This window comes from Physeter macrocephalus, chromosome 6 (genome assembly GCF_002837175.3).
Source record: "Physeter macrocephalus isolate SW-GA chromosome 6, ASM283717v5, whole genome shotgun sequence".
NCBI lineage: Eukaryota > Metazoa > Chordata > Mammalia > Artiodactyla > Physeteridae > Physeter > Physeter macrocephalus.
In genome coordinates, this window is record NC_041219.1 from 58,480,103 (window position 1) to 58,500,197 (window position 20,095).

The 20,095-nt window shown below is 47.5% G+C and overlaps 1 protein-coding gene across 4 annotated transcripts; it reads left to right on the forward strand.

Moving 5' to 3' along the window:
• The first annotated feature begins 905 nt into the window (after positions 1 to 905).
• Positions 906 to 19,768, forward strand: PEX5 (peroxisomal biogenesis factor 5). 4 transcript variants are annotated; one of them, XM_055085456.1, is made up of 16 exons: positions 906 to 1,237; positions 2,832 to 2,994; positions 3,311 to 3,346; positions 3,616 to 3,748; positions 3,969 to 4,100; positions 10,074 to 10,179; positions 10,692 to 10,782; positions 11,184 to 11,294; positions 11,557 to 11,649; positions 12,015 to 12,134; positions 16,201 to 16,344; positions 16,548 to 16,618; positions 17,019 to 17,231; positions 17,478 to 17,643; positions 17,981 to 18,138; positions 18,335 to 19,768. In XM_055085456.1, exons 2-16 carry the CDS (start codon positions 2,848 to 2,850, stop codon positions 18,534 to 18,536), a joined length of 1,923 nt encoding a protein of 640 aa, XP_054941431.1. In that variant the 5' UTR covers positions 906 to 1,237; positions 2,832 to 2,847; the 3' UTR covers positions 18,537 to 19,768. The 4 variants fall into 4 exon arrangements, with proteins under 4 accessions (XP_054941431.1, XP_007108378.1, XP_007108381.1 ...); XM_007108316.3 differs by lacking the exon at positions 906 to 1,237 and adding an exon at positions 1,982 to 2,128; XM_028490981.1 differs by lacking the exon at positions 906 to 1,237 and adding an exon at positions 2,327 to 2,348.
• Positions 19,769 to 20,095: the final 327 nt, after the last annotated feature.

Sequence of the window (20,095 nt, forward strand, 5' to 3'; positions counted from 1 at the left end):
CTGTGCCCCGCCACGGGAGAGGCCACAACAGTGAGAGGCCCACATACTACAAAAAAAAAAAAAAAAAAAAAAAAGAATAAGTAAAATAAAATATTAATTAAAGAATAGGTTAAAAATAATTATATCCATTTAATAAAAATATTTGTTATGAATAAATAAGACTTTAAAGTTGAATCTGGAATAACAAAATCTAAGGTTTTAAATATGGAACTTCAATAAATATTAAATACCCAAGTAAATCTAGTAGTCCTTTCCCAGTGCCAGAGTCCCTCTTGGGCTTGTGAGCCAGTTTCTGTGAAGAGCTATGGCCTAGAAGACCAAAGCTCTCCAGGGCTTATAAGCAAGACTGGGAGGCAGTGTTGTGTAATGGATAGGTATTTGGAGTTATGTCTGGATTGAACTTTGACTTCCTAGCTGTGTGACTTTTGGCTAAGTCTTAACTGTGAAGTGGGATTAGTAATACCTATTTCACAGGGGTATTATGAAGATTAAAAGTGTTAATGCACATAAAATGTTTAGTACAATGCCTGGATTTAAGTAAGCATTCAATAAACATCTGTTATTATCATTGTTACGATTCTCCTACAAGCGGCATACATAGTGAGTTATTGTTAATCAGTTACTAAATGCCTAGCAGAGCTGAAGGTTATATGTGTGTTATGGTTTGAATGCTACTGGGATCTGGTTGCCTGGATTTTCTGACATTCTACTGTATCATATGCTTTCAGTTAAACATTGCTCTCTCCAGGGATCCTCTTTCTTAAAGTATGCACTTTCCAGAGGGCATCCCTTCCTCACTGGCATGGTTTAGTTTATTAGGGACTAGGTATTTGCTTTACAATGTCAGCCTGAGACCAGAAAACAGGCAAGGGCTGGGATCCATGGTGAAAAGGTAAGTAAAAAGAGAAATTGTGCACAGTCTCAGGTTTTCCCTGCTGTTCTGTTCCCCTGAGGTGTCAGAACAGCTTCTCTACCATCTCAGGGACGAGTTTACACAGCCATGCCCCTCTGGTCCCCTGGGGCCTCCACCTGTGAAATCTGCAGGACAGCCAGGAAGCCAGCCTGGCCCAGGGTGCCACCTGCCGACTGACTACCTGCCTCCTCTCCTGTACCCTAGGCTGGGACGGTACTTTTGTCCTTTCGGCACAGACCTGTCCTTGCCCATCCACCAGCAGCCCTGAGCACCTCCTGCCCTTCCTTCTTCATGACATCGGGACACCCTTGGACTTGGAGGCGGGTGAGATTGCAGGGTTTGTTTCCCAGTGTCCTTGAGGTTTGACACCAGAGCCAATTCTGTGGCAGATGGTGGGGCCTGAGGCTTATTTCGTGATTAAAGATCACTTCTTGCATCATATTTGTGCATTCCCTGTCCGGGGCAATGGGAGTAAGGCCACCACGGTGACCTTGACCAGCGGTGAGGGAGGAAGGAGGGGAGAGGAGTGACTCACTGTGCACCTTCCCAGTAGGGTATCGGCTTGAGGTCTGAGGATGCGTTGGACCCTACTTTAGTCACCGGAATGTGTCGTCATCCAGTGCTATTTCCCCCAATACGCAGATGTGGCAGAGGGATTGGGGGCAGGCCTCTGTCACCATGGAGACTGTGACGCTGTCCTGCTAGGGGCAGTTTGGAAGGGGGCAGGCCTAGAAGGCTGGGGAAGGCCCCGGATTTGACCCCCACCACGCCCGCATTAGGGCCTTTCTCTAAAACCGAGGTCCAGAAAGGGAGGGAATCCCCTTGGGTCACAATACGCCCCCGGGAAGACGCAGAATGATCTGAGCCCAGGATCTGCGTGCTCGGCTTTCCCCCAAAGGTCAGGAAGCCCCTCCTAGCTCCATTCTTCTTTGAGCTTTCCATCAAACAAGTCCTAGCGTCCGCGATCCTTTCGAGTGCTCGCAGAGTCGAGGCTCCGAGACTTCTCCTTTAAGACCCACGGCTCCTCCCATCACGCTGCGTCGCAGACTTAAGGCCCCGCCCCTCCAAACAGCTTCCGCAGGGCCGCGACCGTCGCGCGGCGGTCACGGCCCCTTTAAGCCCGAGCCCCGCCCCTGGCTCCCCAACCCCTTCTCTCCCCTCCCCCTCCAGCCCGCACCAGGTACCCCGGCGGGTCGTGTGGCTTCGCGCGCGGCGGTGAGTGCCGGGCCCCGAGGGGGCGCGAGAACACCTTCCTGGTCTTCCAGCAGCCCTTGCGGTGTCCTCGCGGGTCGCGGGGGGCGGAGCTTGAGCAGCGACCCGGGATGGGGGAGACTGGGTGCTCTGAGCGCGGGAGGGGTGGGCTGGGACCGGCCGAGCAGGGGGAGGGGCTCAGGTGACTTACGGAGAGGGAATGGCCCCAAGCAGTGCTCGCCCGGTGACTGCGGGTGTAGGGGACTGGGCTTACGGTCCCGCGGCGTGTCCCCTCTCCCTTGCCCGGCCAATTCTCCCGTACAGCTCAGTTGCGGAATTGTCCTCCCGGTCCCCTGGGGTTCAGGCCTGTCTGTGGGGGGCGGCTGCCGCCTGTCCCGCCGCCTGAGACCGCAGTCGTGGAGGCCGCTGGAGAGGCCCAGGCGGAGAGCGGTGGCCCTGGGGGGGGGGGGGCGCCGGGAGGGCGCGGCCCCCCCAGTCGTGGAGGCCGCTGGAGAGGCCCAGGCGGAGAGCGGTGGCCTTGGGGGGGGGGGGGGGCGGCAGGAGGGCAGCGACCCCCCGACTCCTGGCGGAGGTGGGGGCCGCAGCAGAAGGCGCAGGGGTGGAGAGTGGCCAGCGGCCAACAACCACCTCCCCCAGATCTGGGCTGAGTTGTGGGTTGGGGAAGGGTTTGGCTCCGGGACCTCAGTTCCAAACCTCTGCCCATCAGAGAGCCGGCGGTCACCATGGCGATGCGGGAGCTGGTGGAGGCGGAATGCGGGGGTGCCAACCCGCTCATGAAGCTGGCCGGGCACTTCACCCAGGACAAAGCCTTTCGGCAGGAGGGGTTGAGGCCTGGGCCCTGGCCCCCAGGAGCCCCAGCCTCGGAGGCGGTGAGTGTTCTTCAGGCGGAAAGCCCGAGTTGTGACCTGGGATGGAGGGTCCGGATGCACACTTTGGGATAACTGCTGTCTCTGTTGTGTTGCAAGTGATAATAGTTGCCACGCAATGGGTGTTTACTATATTAAACATTGAACGTCTTTATATAGACGAAGGCAACCATTTTATAGATGAGGAAACTGAGGCTTTGAGAAATTTTGTGACTTGCCTTATGAATGGAAGAGCTGGAATTTTAACCCAGGGTTAACTGAGTTGTGTGGCTGTGGTCTTCACCACTGTACTATATTGTCTCCCTTTCTTTTGTCTTAGGTCTCTAAGCCTTTGGGGGTAGCCTCTGAAGATGAGGTAAATATGCCAGTCTTTTCTGTAGCATTTTTAGTTCGCCCGTTGTATTTTTACTTTAAACTTGACTCATCCATATTTCAGTCTGTGGACTTCCCTGATCAAATGAGATTTGCCTCAGCTCTCCTGCTTGTTTTTGTTTTAAGTATTCTTTGAGTGTTTCCAAATCTTTAGTTTCTGTGTTTCCCTTTCCTTGCGTTTGATGTTAGTATCCCTCATCCAATGGGCCCCTGTCTCTTGCTGGGTTCATTTCACCATCTCTCTTCTGACAGTTGGTGGCCGAATTCCTCCAGGACCAGAATGCACCACTTGTATCCCGTGCCCCTCAGACCTTCAAGATGGATGACCTCCTGGCAGAGATGCAGGAGATTGAACAGTCAAACTTCCGCCAGGCTCCCCAGAGAGGTGGGTCCAGAGTCTGGTTCTGGCTGTGGGGGGACGGGGGTCACCGTTTTCTGTGCAGGTAGGGACAAGGGGATTCCGTATTTAGATGCTGCTGGTATTGATGAATTGAGATGCAGAAGGAGACAAAAGGAACAGAGTGTTTTCATGTGCACTCAGGGTTCCTTAGGCGTGATAGAATGATAGGTATTTTCCTTAGTTCTCTCTCTGTCTCTCTCTTAAGCCCCTGGTGTGGCAGACTTGGCCTTGTCGGAGAACTGGGCCCAGGAGTTCCTTGCCGCTGGAGATGCTGTGGATGTAACTCAGGATTACAATGAGACTGACTGGTCCCAAGAGTTCATCTCTGAAGTTACAGGTGAGGCTTCTTGTGGGAAGATCTACAGTGGTGCCTGTGATGCAAAGTTCTACACGGTTTCCCTCGTTCATTTTAGGATTTAGAGAGATTTCAGCTGCTTATGACCTTTCTGGACTCTTGACTCTTTCCTATAGGGCACTGAACCTGATTTCTCTTAGGTGGTAACAGGGAATTGAAACTTATATTAAACAGAGGCGTGGGTTTGAACTGGATAAGAGATTTTGAGGAGAGAGAGAACACGGGGAGTTAGGTTTTCTTCTTTGTTATCTGGAACTTTAGTACTGTGGTTTGGTGGAGAGGATCCGCAGATTGGATGGATGGCAGTGTTGCCCAGGAAGAGAGAAATGTTTAACATATCCCTTGGGATTCTGGCATTAAGTCATCTTGAACAGGGTTAGAGCCTTGGAAAGTGGAATTGTGGAGTTCAAAGGCCTGAAGTATAGGGTCTTGATGATAATAATAAAAATTAATAACAAGAGCTAATGTTTACTTAACCAGGTTCTAGGCTTTGTTTTAGTGCTTTAAATGCATTGTCCGTTTACTCCCCCTGAGAACCCTTGAGGTAGTTATTATTCCTAATATATAGATAAGAAAACTGAGGCTGAGAGGTTAAATAATTTGCCCGAGGAGTCACTGCTTTGTAAGTGGTGGAGCTGGGATTTGACTCTGGGTTCGGATGACTCCAGAGTCTGTGGGCTTTTACCCATTACGCTGTACTGCCAGGCCTGCAGCTTAAGCTCTTCAGGGTCCCCGCCTAATTTCCCCTCTTTGAGTTGTCTGTGCTCACTGCATCCTGGGGGACTGAGTCTTCTCCCCCAAGCCTTTCTGATTACAGGCCTGGGCAAGGGCATTCTCTTCCTCTCTGCTCTTCCTGAGTGCTCTCAAAGAGAGCACTGTTAGCCTGTTTCCAATTTAAGAAATCAAGAATCACAAAAGAGATAAAGGGAGAAAGTTGCAAAGATTCTGGCCTCTCAGGGTGCTCCCATCATCATAGTTCCTGAATTTGCATGACATGATTGATGGGACCTAATTGGTACCCCCTGCCCGCAATCATTTTTATTCTCCTAAAGACAGGGCTTCCTCCACACACAAGAGAAAACCCCCCAAATCTAACACCTGAAACTCACCTTTAATAAAAGCTGTTGGTCTCTTTTATCATGACTCCCTTTCCCTCCTTTAAGTTGGAGTTTAAGGAAGAACAATGGGTGTGCTTGGTTTCTATGCACTTTATAGTCTCAGAGCCAGTTGAGCTTCACAGAAATACAGGGTAGGTATTCCTCGCCCATTTTATAGACGAGGAAACTGAGATTTGGAAGGATTAATACTTCGTCTGAAATCATTCAGTAACAGAGATTATATGCAAACTCATGTCTGTCTGACTCCTGCCTCCATACTTAGAATCATTACACTATCATTGAGAATCTTCTGTGTGGAATTGCCCCAATTGGAAAATCTGAGCTGTAATAAAGACCCGCCACCAGACTGAAACTCAGCTTTTTGTACAAACCTTAGATTTAAGCGCTATCTCTTATCACGGAGACACGTCTGTTATAACGTATGGGTGTTGCCAAATCTGGCTCCCTACGCATCGATGCCGAATAAAAATACGGAGACAGAGAACTGGAAGATAAGAAATAGTGAGGCTTTTTATTTTCCTTGCCAGGCAAAGGGGTGGAATTGCCCCAATTGGAAAATCTGAGCTGTAATAAAGACCCGCCACCAGACTGAAACTCAGCTTTTTGTACAAACCTTAGATTTAAGTGCTGTTTCTTATCGCAGAGAGACTTCTGTTATAATGTATGGGCGTCAGTCATTTTTGATAATTCAGGAAAAAATCATCACTACTATAAGCTTTGAGACTGATGAGATTTTTGTTAAAATTTGTTGAATACTTGGAGCCATTGAAATCTTCCTTAACCTGTAAATGAAAAACTGCTTTAGAAGAACATGTTGGACCTGTCTTCCCTGTTAAATTGTCTTCAGGAGATCTCTCTCTTCCTCTGTTTTGTACATTTTTTTGGAAGTGTGCCTGCTTCACAGAGGCAGGGATATGGAAAGCTGGAAAGGGATATTGAGCTGTGTGGGATCTGCCTTCATATAAATGTCCTATTGCAGTAGTATATTGCTTTGTATGTAGTGGCCCTTCAGAATTTATTGAATGAGAGAATTGAGATCTGGGAGAAAGAGCTAACGGGGATTGATTTTCTAGTACAGTTATTCCCTGGTATCTGCAGGGGATTGGTTCCAGGACCCCTGTGGTTACCAAAATCCTGGATGCTCAAGTCCTTTATATAAAATTGCAATTTTATATATAAAGTTGCAATTTTGTATATAAAATTGCTCAAGTCCTTTATATAAAATTTATATAAAATTATATAAAATTGCATAGTATTTGCATATAACCTACCCTCCCATATGCTTTAAATCTCTAGATTATTATAATATCTAATACAATGTAAATGCTTTGTAAATAGTCGCTAGCATGGGGCAAATTCAAAGTTTTGCTTTTTGGAACTCTCTAGAATTCCCCTGCCCCTCTCCCTCTGAATAGTTTCCATCCACAGTTGGTTGAATCCGTGGATGTGGAACCCGTGGATACTAGCCTCATAACGTTTATGGCTGATATTATTACAGTAGTGATATCGGTTACCTATTTCTTTGTGGATAAGTAGACTGCAAGTTGAGAGGAGGTTATATTCTTTAAATCTTTATTATTTTTAACTCCCCATTGTTAGGATTCTAGAATCTAGTTTAAAAGGAACCTTGAAGCTTAGTTTTTTTCTTGTTTGAATGTTGTATTTGGAAATATAGTTTCACTGGAAGTTGCAAAAAAAATGTACAGAAAGGTTCTGTGTGTCTTTCCCTCTGTTTTTGCCGGTGGCGACATTTTGCATTTGTTAGTTATGTACAGTATCAACAGAAAATTGCCACTGGTACGATCCACAGATCTTATTAGATTTCACCAGTTTTACATGCGTTTATTTGTATGTTTATAGTTTTATCACATATGTAGATTTGCATAACCATTACTGCAATCAAGATATAGAATTATTCCATTACCACATGAAGCTCATTTTTTAGTCTGAAATATTTCTTGATGGAATTCCACTCCTCCCTCTCACCCCAATCTTCTGCGCCAAATAATTGTCCATCTTGTGATTGCTCAGCTCTAGGGAAGAAACGCATCTTTAAGGGGTTTTGAGTTAGACAGCCTCAGCTAAAATGGTGTGTGAGGTTCGTATGACAATTATGAGAGATAAACCTGTACTTTCATAGGAAGGGCAATGGCCAGCAGTAGCAGATGATGATTGGCGGTAGCTCTCCCCTGGATGGCAGAGGAAGAGGCTATGGAATAAAAGGAATAATAATCTCATTGTGATGTTTTCCACTTTTGTATGGATTTGCCTTGAGCAGACAGTAATGATAATAATAGCTAATATTTGTTACTCTGTGCTTTGCATAGGCATTATCTCATCTGGTCTTCACAAGAATCCCTGTGAGGTAGCTATTATTATATCTACTTCATAGATAAGGAATTGGAAACTTAGAGGGTTGATAACTTGTCTGGAGACTCACAGTGAATAAGTGGTGGAGCTGGGATGCGAGTGCAGGTAGCCTGACCCTAGAACCTGCGTCCTTGATCGCTGTGTCACTTAGTGGATGTGGAGACTTTCATGGGTAAAGGTGGGAAGTTCTGAGCTTTTGACTGTTGAGCTTGGGGTAGATGTGCCTCGATGAAATGAACACACAGTGAGAACCTAGGCCAGGTGAACGCTCTGAATCAGAGGTTTGGTATCTAGGTTGTTGGTTGTCACTCTGTGATCTCTGTGACCTAGGATAGTCCCTCCCACTCAGCAGGACTTAGTTGCTTCCATCTGACAGGTATCCAGATGAATCTGATTTTCTGTAAGAATTTCTCAAAAAATATTATGAAGGCCAGCTAGTGTTCTTTTGGTTATTTTATTTTGACTTGTTTGTTGGAGCAGGTTCCCAATGCCAGAAAATCCTGAGTCTTGTGGCCAATATGGCTAAATACCAAATTACAGCTATTTGAGGATGACTCATCTCTGGGGTTCTTTTTTCTAAACTACTTCTTGTCTGTTTTAAAGTCCAGGTGCTTTTTACTTTTTCTGTTGCTGCTTGTCCTTTAGAGGTGCATTTCACAGAAACGGTGTCCTCTGCAATTTGAGGAGTACTTTTGGCCAGAATATGTTTTTGTGAAACACTCTAGTTGAGAGGGAGTGACTGGAGAGTGAGGAGGGGGGACTGGGTATTTTTCAGCAGAATGGGACGGGGTATTAAGCATTTCCTTATTAGGTCTCCAGACTTGAGCTAACAGTCTGGCTGGGGCAAAGGAAAGAGAAATGTTGCCTGTAAAAGCTAGTGAGGGAAATCTTGATATAAATGTCAGGAGTTCTCGAAATTGAGAGACCAAGTCTGTGATCAAAAAAATTGTCAACTGCATCTTTTATTTTATTAGTAATAAATCACTTATTATTTATGATTAGGTGAAATCTGTGCATCTTGATCTTTTTTTTTTCTTTCTTTTTCAGATTTTGACATTATTTTCTCAGATGTTGAGATTAGTTTGTTGAAATTATTCAGGCAGAGTCTCAGTTAAATGGAATAGAAAGTTCTGTTGTATATGCATCCCGAGGAGGTAAACCTGCCTTCTTGGTGTTAAAAGCAGTAATAGATCTTCAAATTAGGGACAAAGACAGGATGACCATTTGTAAGGATATGGGTTCAGAGCCGAAGATAGAACACGTCGGCCCATCCTTCTCTGTGTGCACTCACTCTTTAGGGTCCCTTTAAATCCTGTAACCAATCTGTGTCATTACTTTTTTGTTTTCCTGGCCCTAGAACAGTAAAGAGCGAAGTCCTGGAGGTTGAGAAAAGTTCAGCACCCTCATTTGATATGTTTATTCTGATGTTGCAGCAATGCCCTTTTTCATGAGAGTTGCTAAGATGATCTCTGGAATTAGACTTAAAAACATAGCTCTCAAAAGCAGTCAAAAGTGACAGAATTCAGAATAATGTTTATCCTGGGGGGTGTGGACCTGCGGGAGCCTGTGAGGGAACTGTAGACGGTCCATGTCGTGATCCGGGTGGTGGTGGCTTGAGTGTGTTCGCGGGTAGAAATTAATGAAGCAGCACACCTAAGTTTGGTACACTTGACCTACCTTCATGTTTGTATGTTACATCTCAAAAAATGAAAAAAAATCCAGTGGGAAGAGTGGACCCATGTATCTTTAGTTCTAGCCCAGCATTCAGCTTCTCACATTCTCTTGGTAGGTATATTAGGATGAAATATGAGGTTCCTTTTTTTTTCTTTAAATTTTCATTGGAGTACAGTTGCTTTACAATATTGTGTTAGTTTCTACTGTACAGCAAAGTGAATCAGCAGTACATATACATATACCCCCTCTTATTTGGATTTCCTTCCCATTTAGGTCACCACAGAGCACTGAGTAGAGTTCCCTGTGCTATACAGTAGGTTCTCATTAGTTATCTATTTTACACATAGTATCAGTAGTGTATATATGTCGATCCCAGTCTCCCAATTATGAGGCTCCTTTTGTTGGGAGGGTGTGAACTCTGTAGATGGAGGACAGACCAAGGTTTGGTTAAGGAATGGGAGCTCCTGTGTTCTCCCCTGGTTCCCTGCCAGGTCCCTGCAGTACCTTTGAGGAAGGTGGAGGCCCAGTGCCCGCCATTTCTTAGTGAGGGCTCTTGCACTTCAAACAAAAGGGTTTGGTCCCTACTCCTCTCCTGAGCCTCCTTATTTGGTCTCCTGTCCCCAGTTCAGTAAACTCCTGCCCTAGGCCCCTTGGGAGCAGGTTGGATGTTGACAATTTAGTAGTATTTTCTTCTGACCAGTGGTCTCTGAGGGATTCTGCTTTGACTTGGTTACGTTAATATTCTCCCTTTCCTGATCCCTCACTGATTTCCCCACCTCTCTGCTCCTTGCAGACCCTTTGTCTGTGTCCCCGGCCCGCTGGGCTGAGGAGTACCTGGAGCAGTCAGAGGAGAAGCTGTGGCTGGGAGAGCCAGAGGGAACGGCTGCCTCTCGTCGCTGGTGAGTCCGGCCACTTCTCTCTGGATGGACCCCTGTGGAAGGAGTGCTGGATGGTTTTCCTGCTCCCCTCCACCAAGCTCCTCTATCCACATGCTTAAACCCAGTTGCAGTCCCTTCATTTTCTGCTCTGAGGTGTCCACTTGTATTATTACCCCGATTCATTTATGGCTCACATATAATCGAGTCGAGAATCCTAACTATCCTACCAAAAGTTTGTCACTTTATCTCACGCGCCCTTGTTCCCCTTTTAATTTGGAGCCTGCAACCGTCTATTCCTTCTCTCTGGAAAGACGCGTTTGGGAACGAGAGAGGTGAAAGCATGTAGCTAGTGCTTTGCCACTCCTGCCCGAATGTCCTTCTTTAATGTAAATTGGAATTAGTAGGTCCCCAACCAGAGAGAGGAGCAGTGTCACCCTCTGTTCCCCGATGAGAACCGTAATCGCCATGGGCTGGGAGTGGGGAAGGATGTGGCAGGCGAATGTGCAAGATGAGCGAGTGCTCACCTGTCCCAGGTATGATGAGTACCAGCCCGAGGAGGACCTGCAGCACGCGGCCAGCGACTTTGTGGCCAAGGTGGATGACCCAAAGTTGGCCGACTCGGAGGTGAGCCACGTCCCGCTGCCGCTTTGCCCAGCAGAGCTGCTCTGAGAAGTCAGGAGCCCCGCTTCTCTTACCCCAGTGTAGTTTAAGGCGAACGAGATGAGATCCGAGGTCCACTCCTTCCTGTCTGGAGAACAGAGACTTACGACCCTGCCTCCTCTTCCAGTATTCTTGCCCTCATTTCTTTGCCTACTAACCCTTTGTCTTTTCTGTGCCTTCTCAGATCTCTCGAGCCAGAAATCCCTTTCTTTTTGCTCTCTGCTTTTTCCAGGGTCTTTAGCCTATCTTGTCTGTAGCTAGAGATGGTCAGGGGGAGGGGTAAGTGCAGGCTTCTCTGGGCGTGGTTGAGAGGGCACACCCGCAAGTCCTCTCCCAAGTGGCCTGTGTGTGTCTCTGTGCCCCAGTTCCTGAAATTCGTGCGGCAGATTGGCGAGGGGCAGGTGTCCCTGGAGTCCGGCGCAAGGTCGGGCCGAGCTCAGGCAGAGCAGTGGGCAGCAGAGTTTATTCAGCAGCAGGTAGGACACTGTCACCTCCCAGTCCTACCTCAGAGCCGGCTGGCGCCCCCGGCCGTGGGTTCAGTGTTCAGTGGTCGCAGATGGGGAAGGGATCTTATTGCCAGCTTGTTTGGTAGCATCCAGGTCCCGAGTGGGTGGGAAAGAGATTCTGAGAACGTTCTTCTCAGGAGTGCCCAGGTTGGTGGTGTCTAATGGGTATTCAGTTGATATTTAGTGGGTAGAAAGTTGGTGGTGGTGGTATGACCATCCTTCTTTGTCGCAGGGTACTTCAGAGGCCTGGGTTGACCAGTTCACAAGACCAGTAAACACATCTGCTCTTGATATGGAGTTTGAACGAGCCAAGTCAGCTATAGAGGTGAGAGCAGCTAGTACAGGTGTAACCAGTCCAAGAGAAAACACTTCTTTGGAGAGAGTGGGTGTCTTAACATCAGAGATGGGTGAACATTGTATTTCATAGTGTTCTTGGATTCTCTTTGTCAGAATTGCTTGGGATGGGGTGGTTGCCTATCAGAAACGCAAATTCCTGGGCATCACAGACTACTGAGTCAGAATCTGGGGGTAGGATCTAGGAACCTGCATGAAGAAAAGCTCTTCGGGGGATCTTAAACACATTGAAATTAAGCAACTACTGCCATAGGGACTCCATCTTAGCGGAACTAAGGGTGGGGCGGGGTGCTCATGACGAATCTTCTGTTTCTATCTGCCTTGCCTTTCTTACAGTCTGAGGTTGATTTCTGGGACAAGTTGCAGGCGGAGCTGGAGGAGATGGCCAAACGGGATGCCGAGGCCCACCCCTGGCTTTCTGACTATGACGACCTCACGTCTGCTTCCTACGATAAGGTAAGAACTAGTTTTTCAGACTGCAGGATCTCCTTGTTTTATTGTCTCTCCTTTAATCATGAATCTGAAGGGTACCCACTTTTAGGTAATTATTTTTTGGAGCCCCTTTCCGTGAAAGGCAGCCTGAATTATTCCCTTGCCCCTGCTCTCCTCCAGTTTTTGAGAGTATGCTTTATTCTTGGGATATAAAAGTTAATGATAATAGACCACCCTTGTCAAATAACAACAATAAGTGACAGAATACCTAGAGTAGAGGTTTGCACACGATGCAATGAGAGCACAGAGGGAGGAGCCCTGCTTTGGAGGTTGGTTGAAAACATTTTAAGAAGATTGATAGCTCCTTTGGTAGAGAGTGGTAGGTGGTAGGCCATCTCTCTGCCCTCCACCTTAGTATCTGTTTACTTTTTTAACTCACAAGTTTATTTTAAATTCTGATCTCTTCCTGTAGGTACTAACCACTTGCCCCCAATTTAGGGTATTTTCAAAGAATTATATTAAATTATTCAAACGCTAGGAAAATTTCCCAGAAGTTGGTGGTGAAGAATGATTGAATTTTGCATGTAATATATACTGTTGCCTTAGAAGCATATGTTATATCAGGGTATCACTGTGAAAAAAAATCTGCTTGTGGGCTGTGGGGCATTCGGACATGTGGGTAATAACTGAGCTGTGAGTTGAAGCATGATGGGGGAGGGAGAGAATTGCTTGGTTTTGAAAAAGGCAAAACAGGAACTGGGGAGGTGATCAGTGGTGTCTTTTTCTCAGCTCAGACCTGGTTGGGGCTAGAACTAGAGGGCCAGGATTCTGGAGGTAGGTCTTGCAAAGATAGAGAAGAGCAGAGTTCAAGATAACTTAGAAAAGGCTAGGATTTAAAAGCCAATGAAAATCTTAGTACTAGGAAAAAGATGATTTTGTTTATTATCCCAGCCTGACTTTCTGAGAGTTGTTCTGTGATATAATAGAAAAGGGAGCTTACCTTTTGGGACCCCGTCCTCTGGTTTTTCCACAGTAAGAGTTTCTTCTATAGACTTGTGATGAGGAAGAACTGAAGGAAATACCTGCAGATAATACTTTTATTAATTTGTAATAGACACTTGATAAGTTGCACAGGCCCCGTCGACTTATAAATGGCAAGGTGTAAAGTTTAGGTAAAAATTCCCTGGGACTTCCCTCGTGGCACAGTGGTTAAGACTCCGCCTGCCAATGCAGGGGACACGGGTTTGATCCCTGGTCTGGGAAGATCCCACATGCCACGGAGCAACTAAGCCTGTGCACCACAACTACTGAGCCTGCACTCTAGAGCCTGTGAGCCATAACTACTGACCTATGTGCCCCAACTACTGAAGCCTGCGTGCTCTAGGGCCCACGTGCCACAACTACTGAAGCCCATGCACCTGGAGCCCGTGCTCCGCGAAAACAGAAGCCACCGCAATGAGAAGCCCGTGCACTACAATGAAGAGTAGCCCCGCTCGCTACAAATAGAGAAATCCTGTGCACAGCAATGAAGATGTAACACAGCCAAAAAATAAATAAAAATAAAATAAATTTAAAAAAATTTCCTGGTTTTTGATAAATATAGACATAGCTCTAATTTCATATGAGCAGCACCTCCTCTTACCATTTTTTACTTCTGTATTAATGACATGATAGTTGGAATAAATTCTTTAATTCAAAACTTAAAAACATAATTATGTTTTTCGATCTTTGAACCCTATTTTGATATCATTGATACCTTGGGATATTGCAAAATTAGGATTAGAAACGTTCGCATTAATGTTCCAGATTTTGTCTGCCTTTTGTTAAACTGTTAATAAATTATATATCAATAGTACTTGTTTTTTTTTTTTTTCAAATGTTGATCTGACTCTATCAGGTAAATTCATGAGTATCTGAATGTCGTATTTTTTATTCATGATCCTTAAATTTTCAAGGCTACACCTACAGCAGGAGCAGATATGATACTGTATACTGTTAGCGTGAAGGAGAAATTTCTGTGATGGGACACACTCTACTTAGTAGTGATCCTGTTTTTGCAGTATGATCCTATGAAATTTTGAGCAGACCAGACGATGGATCAGACCTCATGAATGGCTTGGATTAGACTTTTTAAGATGCAACAGTGATCCCAAGCTTATCCTGCATCCTGTGGGTTGTTAAAGGTTCCTCCAGAGGACTCTTTTTTTTTTTTCATCTATACAAATATTCTACTTTTGAAAAATTCCTCTCTGATCAGCAATTGATAAAACCTCAAGGAGGATAGATAACACAGACAAGAGCGTACTTAGAGAACCCTGTGGTTGCAACATGATGGAATTGATTTGTTGCATCGTCTGCTGAGGATAATACCTATTCACGCATAGTATTTTAAGCTTTTTGTTAAGGCTGTGGTAGATATTCTCATTTGATGCTCTCAGTAGCTCTGAGAGGCAGGAATTACTTTCATTAGGAAATTGTGTTACAGGTGACAATGATCTGTTTCCTACGGGGTGGCTTGAAACATGGATTGAGGATGGGCAGTATTCGAGGGTGAATGCAGAAGGCTTTATCTTGTGGGACTCCAATAGTCTAGGTGGGGCTGGCAAACTGTGGCCCACGGGAAATCTATCCTTCCATCTTTTTTTTTTTTTAATGGCCCGTGAGCTGAGAATGGTTTTAACATTTTTAAATGGTTTTAAAAAAATGAAAAGTAATAATTTGTGAAATGTGAAAACTATGTATTGATAAAATTCAAACTTCAGTGTCCATAAATAGAGTTTTATTGGAACACAGCCATGCTTGTTTACATATCATCTGTGGCTGCTTTCTCACTGCTCTGGTGGAGATGAGTAGTTGTGACAAAATATTTATCCTCTGCCCCTTGCTGATTCTTGTTCTAGGGTCCTTTTCTATCTCCTGAGTTTTCCTGTTGCACGGAGGTGTCCCAGGAACATTACCTATTCTCAACGTGAATATACTTTTTATACGTTTATCCCAAGTCCATCTCCTGTATGTCTCGCTTCTTAAATCCCCGTTGTAATTATTTAATTTTTATTTGTCACAAATAATTTGCAGATTACTTATAATGGTTTAGAACTTTGCTGGCAAGACTTAAGCGTTTCTGGTTCTTGAGCAGTTTCACAATGATAGTGAAGCAGGGCCTCACTCATGTCTTTGTTTCGTACAGTTTCATTCTGATTTGTCCTTAACAACATTTAGAAAGGGCCCTACCCTGTATTTTGCATCTTGTTTTCATTCTGGGGTATTGTTTTGTGATGGTAACCACTACTCTCCAAAAAGGAGCATTTTATTCCCTTGTCCCAAGTCACACGCTTACTAGGGACCCATTTTATCTTAACACCTCTCTGCCTACGTGGAAGACCTGGGGACAGAACTCTGCACAGAGCATCATAACTTCCCTCAAACGAGAAAGCCTCAGCTGGAAGAGGACTGGTCTTTCTGAAGCGTTTTCTGCCCTCAGGATTTTGGAATTTAGCTTTCATTTACTATCAGATACAGATTAATATTAATAACTTTTAAGAATGAAATTGGGGAATAAATTAAAATTTTCAAAGTGCTTGAACACACGCTGTCCCTTCAGTGTGCACAGGACTCCGTGAGCTGGGTAAGAGTTGCATTTGAATAGCAGGGCCTCTGACTCCAAATTGCATTTCCTTTATAGATTATCACACTATTGCAGGATAACAAGAAATGCCCCTTGAATAGCTAAAGGGAACTTATCTCATTACTGTAAGCAGATCCTGTTCAGAAATGTGCCCTGTCCAGGAATGAGAAAAATCAAGGATGTGGAAACACCGGCTGAAAAAAACTTCCTAAAATGAGCTTAATCCCAGCGTGGATCAGAGTTTGCCTGGCTTTCCAGTTGCCGTGGGCATGACATGGAATTTCTTCGCTGTGGTCGCAGGTGACCTCCTTTAAGATACGGAGAATCTGCCAGCATTCGTCCGGATACCTTTCTGGAGGCCTTCAGCTTCTTGTCCACCTCAGTCTCGGTTGTCAGCTCCCCTTCCTGCCGCTCAGTGATGGCCCCCTCTGAGATGGGGTCTCACTTGGCTTCCCTTCCTCGTAGGGGTACCACTTTGAGGAGGAGAACCCCCTGCGTGACCACCCCCAGCCTTTTGAGGAAGGGCTGCGGCGACTTGAGGAGGGGGACCTGCCGAACGCCGTCCTGCTCTTCGAGGCGGCTGTGCAGCGAGACCCCAAGCACATGGAAGTGAGCAGCTCGTTCTTCTGACTTCAGATTAGAGACGCTCCCTCCAGTTTTGAGGGCGGCCCCTAAGGGTAGTGCAGATGGATTAGGGCCTGGGTGACAGCCTGGGGTCGGGTTCTGAGAGTGAGATGGTGAGTGGGGGAGCAGAGGAAGCAATGGTGGGAAGGGGAGTACCGGGGTGACGAAGTCTGGCAACTTCTCTCTAGGCTTGGCAGTATCTGGGGACCACCCAGGCAGAGAATGAGCAAGAACTCTTAGCCATCAGCGCGCTGCGGAAGTGAGTACGCTGAAAGGGTGGTGGTGGGGGCAGGGTGGTCCCAGGGCTCTGCAGATAACCTTTAGAGTGACAGATCCTTCTCTTCTTTCTGGCTACTAACACGAGTGTTTTCTCATGATGAAACTCTAAGGTTTGGGGTGAGTGTGGAGATAACTGGCTCCATTCGTTCCTCAGCTTTGGCTTTTATTTGTGGGACCCTGGCTGGTTCCTTGGCTGCCGAAATGTTCCCTTTCTCAGGTCTGTAACTTTATTAATGACCCACCCGTAGAGGATTCCTCTACACCTTACCTGAGGGAGCTGGCAGGTAACTCTGCGTTCTGAAGCTTGGCTCGGCTCCCAGGGTGCCGATAGGTGCAGTGTCAACTGCGGAGACCAGCTCTGTCCGTGTCTGTCCAAACAGGTGCCTAGAGCTAAAGCCAGACAACCGGACGGCGCTGATGGCGCTGGCTGTAAGCTTCACCAACGAGTCCCTGCAGCGGCAGGCCTGTGAGACCCTGCGAGACTGGCTGCGCTACACGCCGGCCTATGCCCACCTGCTGGCAGCCGGGGAAGAAGGGGCCAGCGGGGCGGGGCTGGGCCCCAGCAAGCGCATCCTGGGCTCTCTGCTGTCCGAGTGAGTGCGGGGAGCTCCTGGGATGGCGAGCGGCGACCCGGGCAGCAGGAGGGCCTGGCTTGTGGGATTTTGGGTGGATAGAGGCTCAGGGTGTAAGAGCGGGACGGAAGACTCAGGGTTGGAAGGAGGATTGGTGGGCGCGTCTTGGGGGCTTGATCGGTCAGTGAAAGGGTTATTGGGGAGGGGCAGGAATCTAGGCGTATCCGTCCACCTGCTTTTTTGCGTTTTTTTTCCTTCCTTGTCCAGCTCCCTGTTTCTCGAAGTGAAAGAGCTCTTCCTGGCAGCTGTGCGCCTGGACCCTGCATCCATTGACCCCGATGTGCAGTGTGGCTTGGGGGTCCTCTTCAACCTGAGTGGGGAGTATGACAAGGCGGTGGACTGTTTCACAGCCGCCCTCAGCGTTCGTCCCAACGTGAGCCTCGGGGGGAGGGAGACGGGACGGGACTCGGTACCTTACGGAGGAATCGCGTGTTGGGACCGTCGGAGTCCTGGGGTAGTTCATTCCACTGTTCCACGTACTGGTTGCCTTGGGAGAACTGGGAAAAGAAGAGCGGGAGTCTAGGGTCATCTGGACTTAGGGGAGTCTGCGGGGGCTGAGTGGTTACGTCGTGGCCACACGGTGACCTGTGGAGACAGGAATGGAATCGTAACATACATTAGAGAAACAGGGTGGGGAGCCAGGGGGAGATGGGGCAGAATTTGATCTGAGCCTGGCTCATGTTTCTAACCCTTGTCCATCCCTGTCTTAGGACTATTTGCTGTGGAATAAGCTAGGGGCCACCCTGGCCAATGGAAACCAGAGTGAAGAAGCAGTAGCTGCGTACCGTCGGGCCCTCGAGCTCCAGCCTGGCTATATACGGTCCCGCTACAACCTGGGCATCAGCTGCATCAACCTTGGGGCCCACCGGTGAGAGTATCTACTGAGGAATGAATGAATGAATGAATGAATGAATGAACTCCTTCTCCCTGCCTTTGGCCCTGGCTCCTCATTCTCTGATCCTGTTATTTGACTACGAGCTCCAGCTTTCTTTCTCCCCATGCCAGCTGACCTACCTCCTTCCACCGGTGTTCTGCTCACCGGCTCTCATTCTTCTCCCTTGCAGTGAGGCTGTGGAACACTTCTTGGAGGCCCTGAACATGCAGAGGAAGAGCCGGGGCCCTCGGGGTGAAGGGGGAGCCATGTCGGAGAACATCTGGGGCACCCTGCGTCTAGCCTTGTCCATGTTAGGCCAGAGCAACGCCTACGGGGCGGCTGATGCCCGGGACCTGTCCACCCTCCTAGCGATGTTCGGCCTGCCCCAGTGACAGTGGGATGGGCTGCCCTGCGAGTGTTTGCCTGGAGGGGTGCCTGCTCCGGATGTGATCCCCTCTCCCCAGATGGGCCTCCCAAGGGGGTGGGCGGATGACCACAAGCGGTTCTGCCTCTCAGGAGCTGCCTCAGTGTAGGGCTGGGTAGTCTGGGTTCTAGTTCCTGCGTAATTGTAGGAAAATGAGCTGTGCTGTCGGGGTCCCTTGCTAATTCAAGGGCTGTCCATCCAGCTCCAGATCTCTGCTCATCACGCCCTTTCTTGGTGCTGCTTTTTGGGAAGGACCCAAAGATATAGGGTGTCATCTGCTCCCATTTCTGATGGGGTCTACCACATTTGTAGCGTCTGTCCCCCCCCCCTTCTCCTTTTACCGGGACTTGATGATAGTACAGCCTCCTCGCGCAGTGGTGTGTGGCAGGTTCTGTCAAGCACCTCTGTGATGACTGCATCTAGGGTGGGATGTGTTAGGAGTTGGCCTGTCGGATTTAAATGCTGACTTGGCTCAGCAGAGGCGAGTTTCTGGGGGTGCTCGAGGTTCTGTCATTCTGGGACCTCTCCTGGCTGTAGCTCAGAGTCCCTGGTAATGCTGCACGCAGTAACTGGCATCATTTCCTAGGGGTCCTCAGGGGCTGCCGGGGTTAAGATGCTACAGAGTGTTCGGGTGTGGGGAGAGGAAGCCTCGTCGCGGAATGAGCCTGGAGGGACCACATGGGCTCAGGTCAGGGGCTCTGGCTTGGGGGCCTGTGGAGGGAGGACAGAGCAGGTGGGCGAGGAGTGTCCTGAGTGCGGCCATCCCCCTTCTATTAGAAAGACCTGCGCGTGGGAATTGAGCTAGCTCTTCTGGAAAGTTGGCTCAGAAATTACAGTCTTGCCAAATTCCTGACAGAGAGAGGGTTCAGTGTTACCTTGAGCCTTTGCTGTCCTTGAAATGTTTGTAGGGGGGAGGGTCGAAGAATCCCCTTCCCCCATATCACCTCCGCAAGGTGAAGGCTGAGGGAAAGGGAGCGAGCAGCTTGGATCGCGCTGGGGCGCCGCGCCCAGCCCAGAGGTGACTGAAGTGGCCGTGAGGCCTCCCGCCTTGTCTTCACTAGCTAATGGTCAGAGAGGTTTGTTTTTAAAACTACCGTGGTCCCAAGTTTCCATCCTAAAATTTATTTTTCTTTGTATGACTATGTGTAAATGATTTAAAAAATAAAACTGTAAAATATTTGTATGAGGAGTAACTGGAACAGACGTGGCTTTGAGTCTTGCTACTGGGTGTGCAGCTTGGGTGGTGGGAGCGGAGTTGCTGTTTGGAGGTTGGTGTTCAGCAGTTTTTCTCGATTTATCTGTCACATTCTCACTGGTACATTGATTACCCATCTGTCTACCAAGTAATTACTGAGCACCTGCTATGTGCGAGGTACATGAATAAGGTGGTCGAGGTCCCTGTGTTCCTGGGACTGATGGTTTAGCAGGAGACGGACGTTTGACAGTTATGCATTTTCTGCATTTGTGTTCTATACAGGAAAATATGGGGTGTGATGTAATTGGTATTTTTTTTATTTCGAATTATTA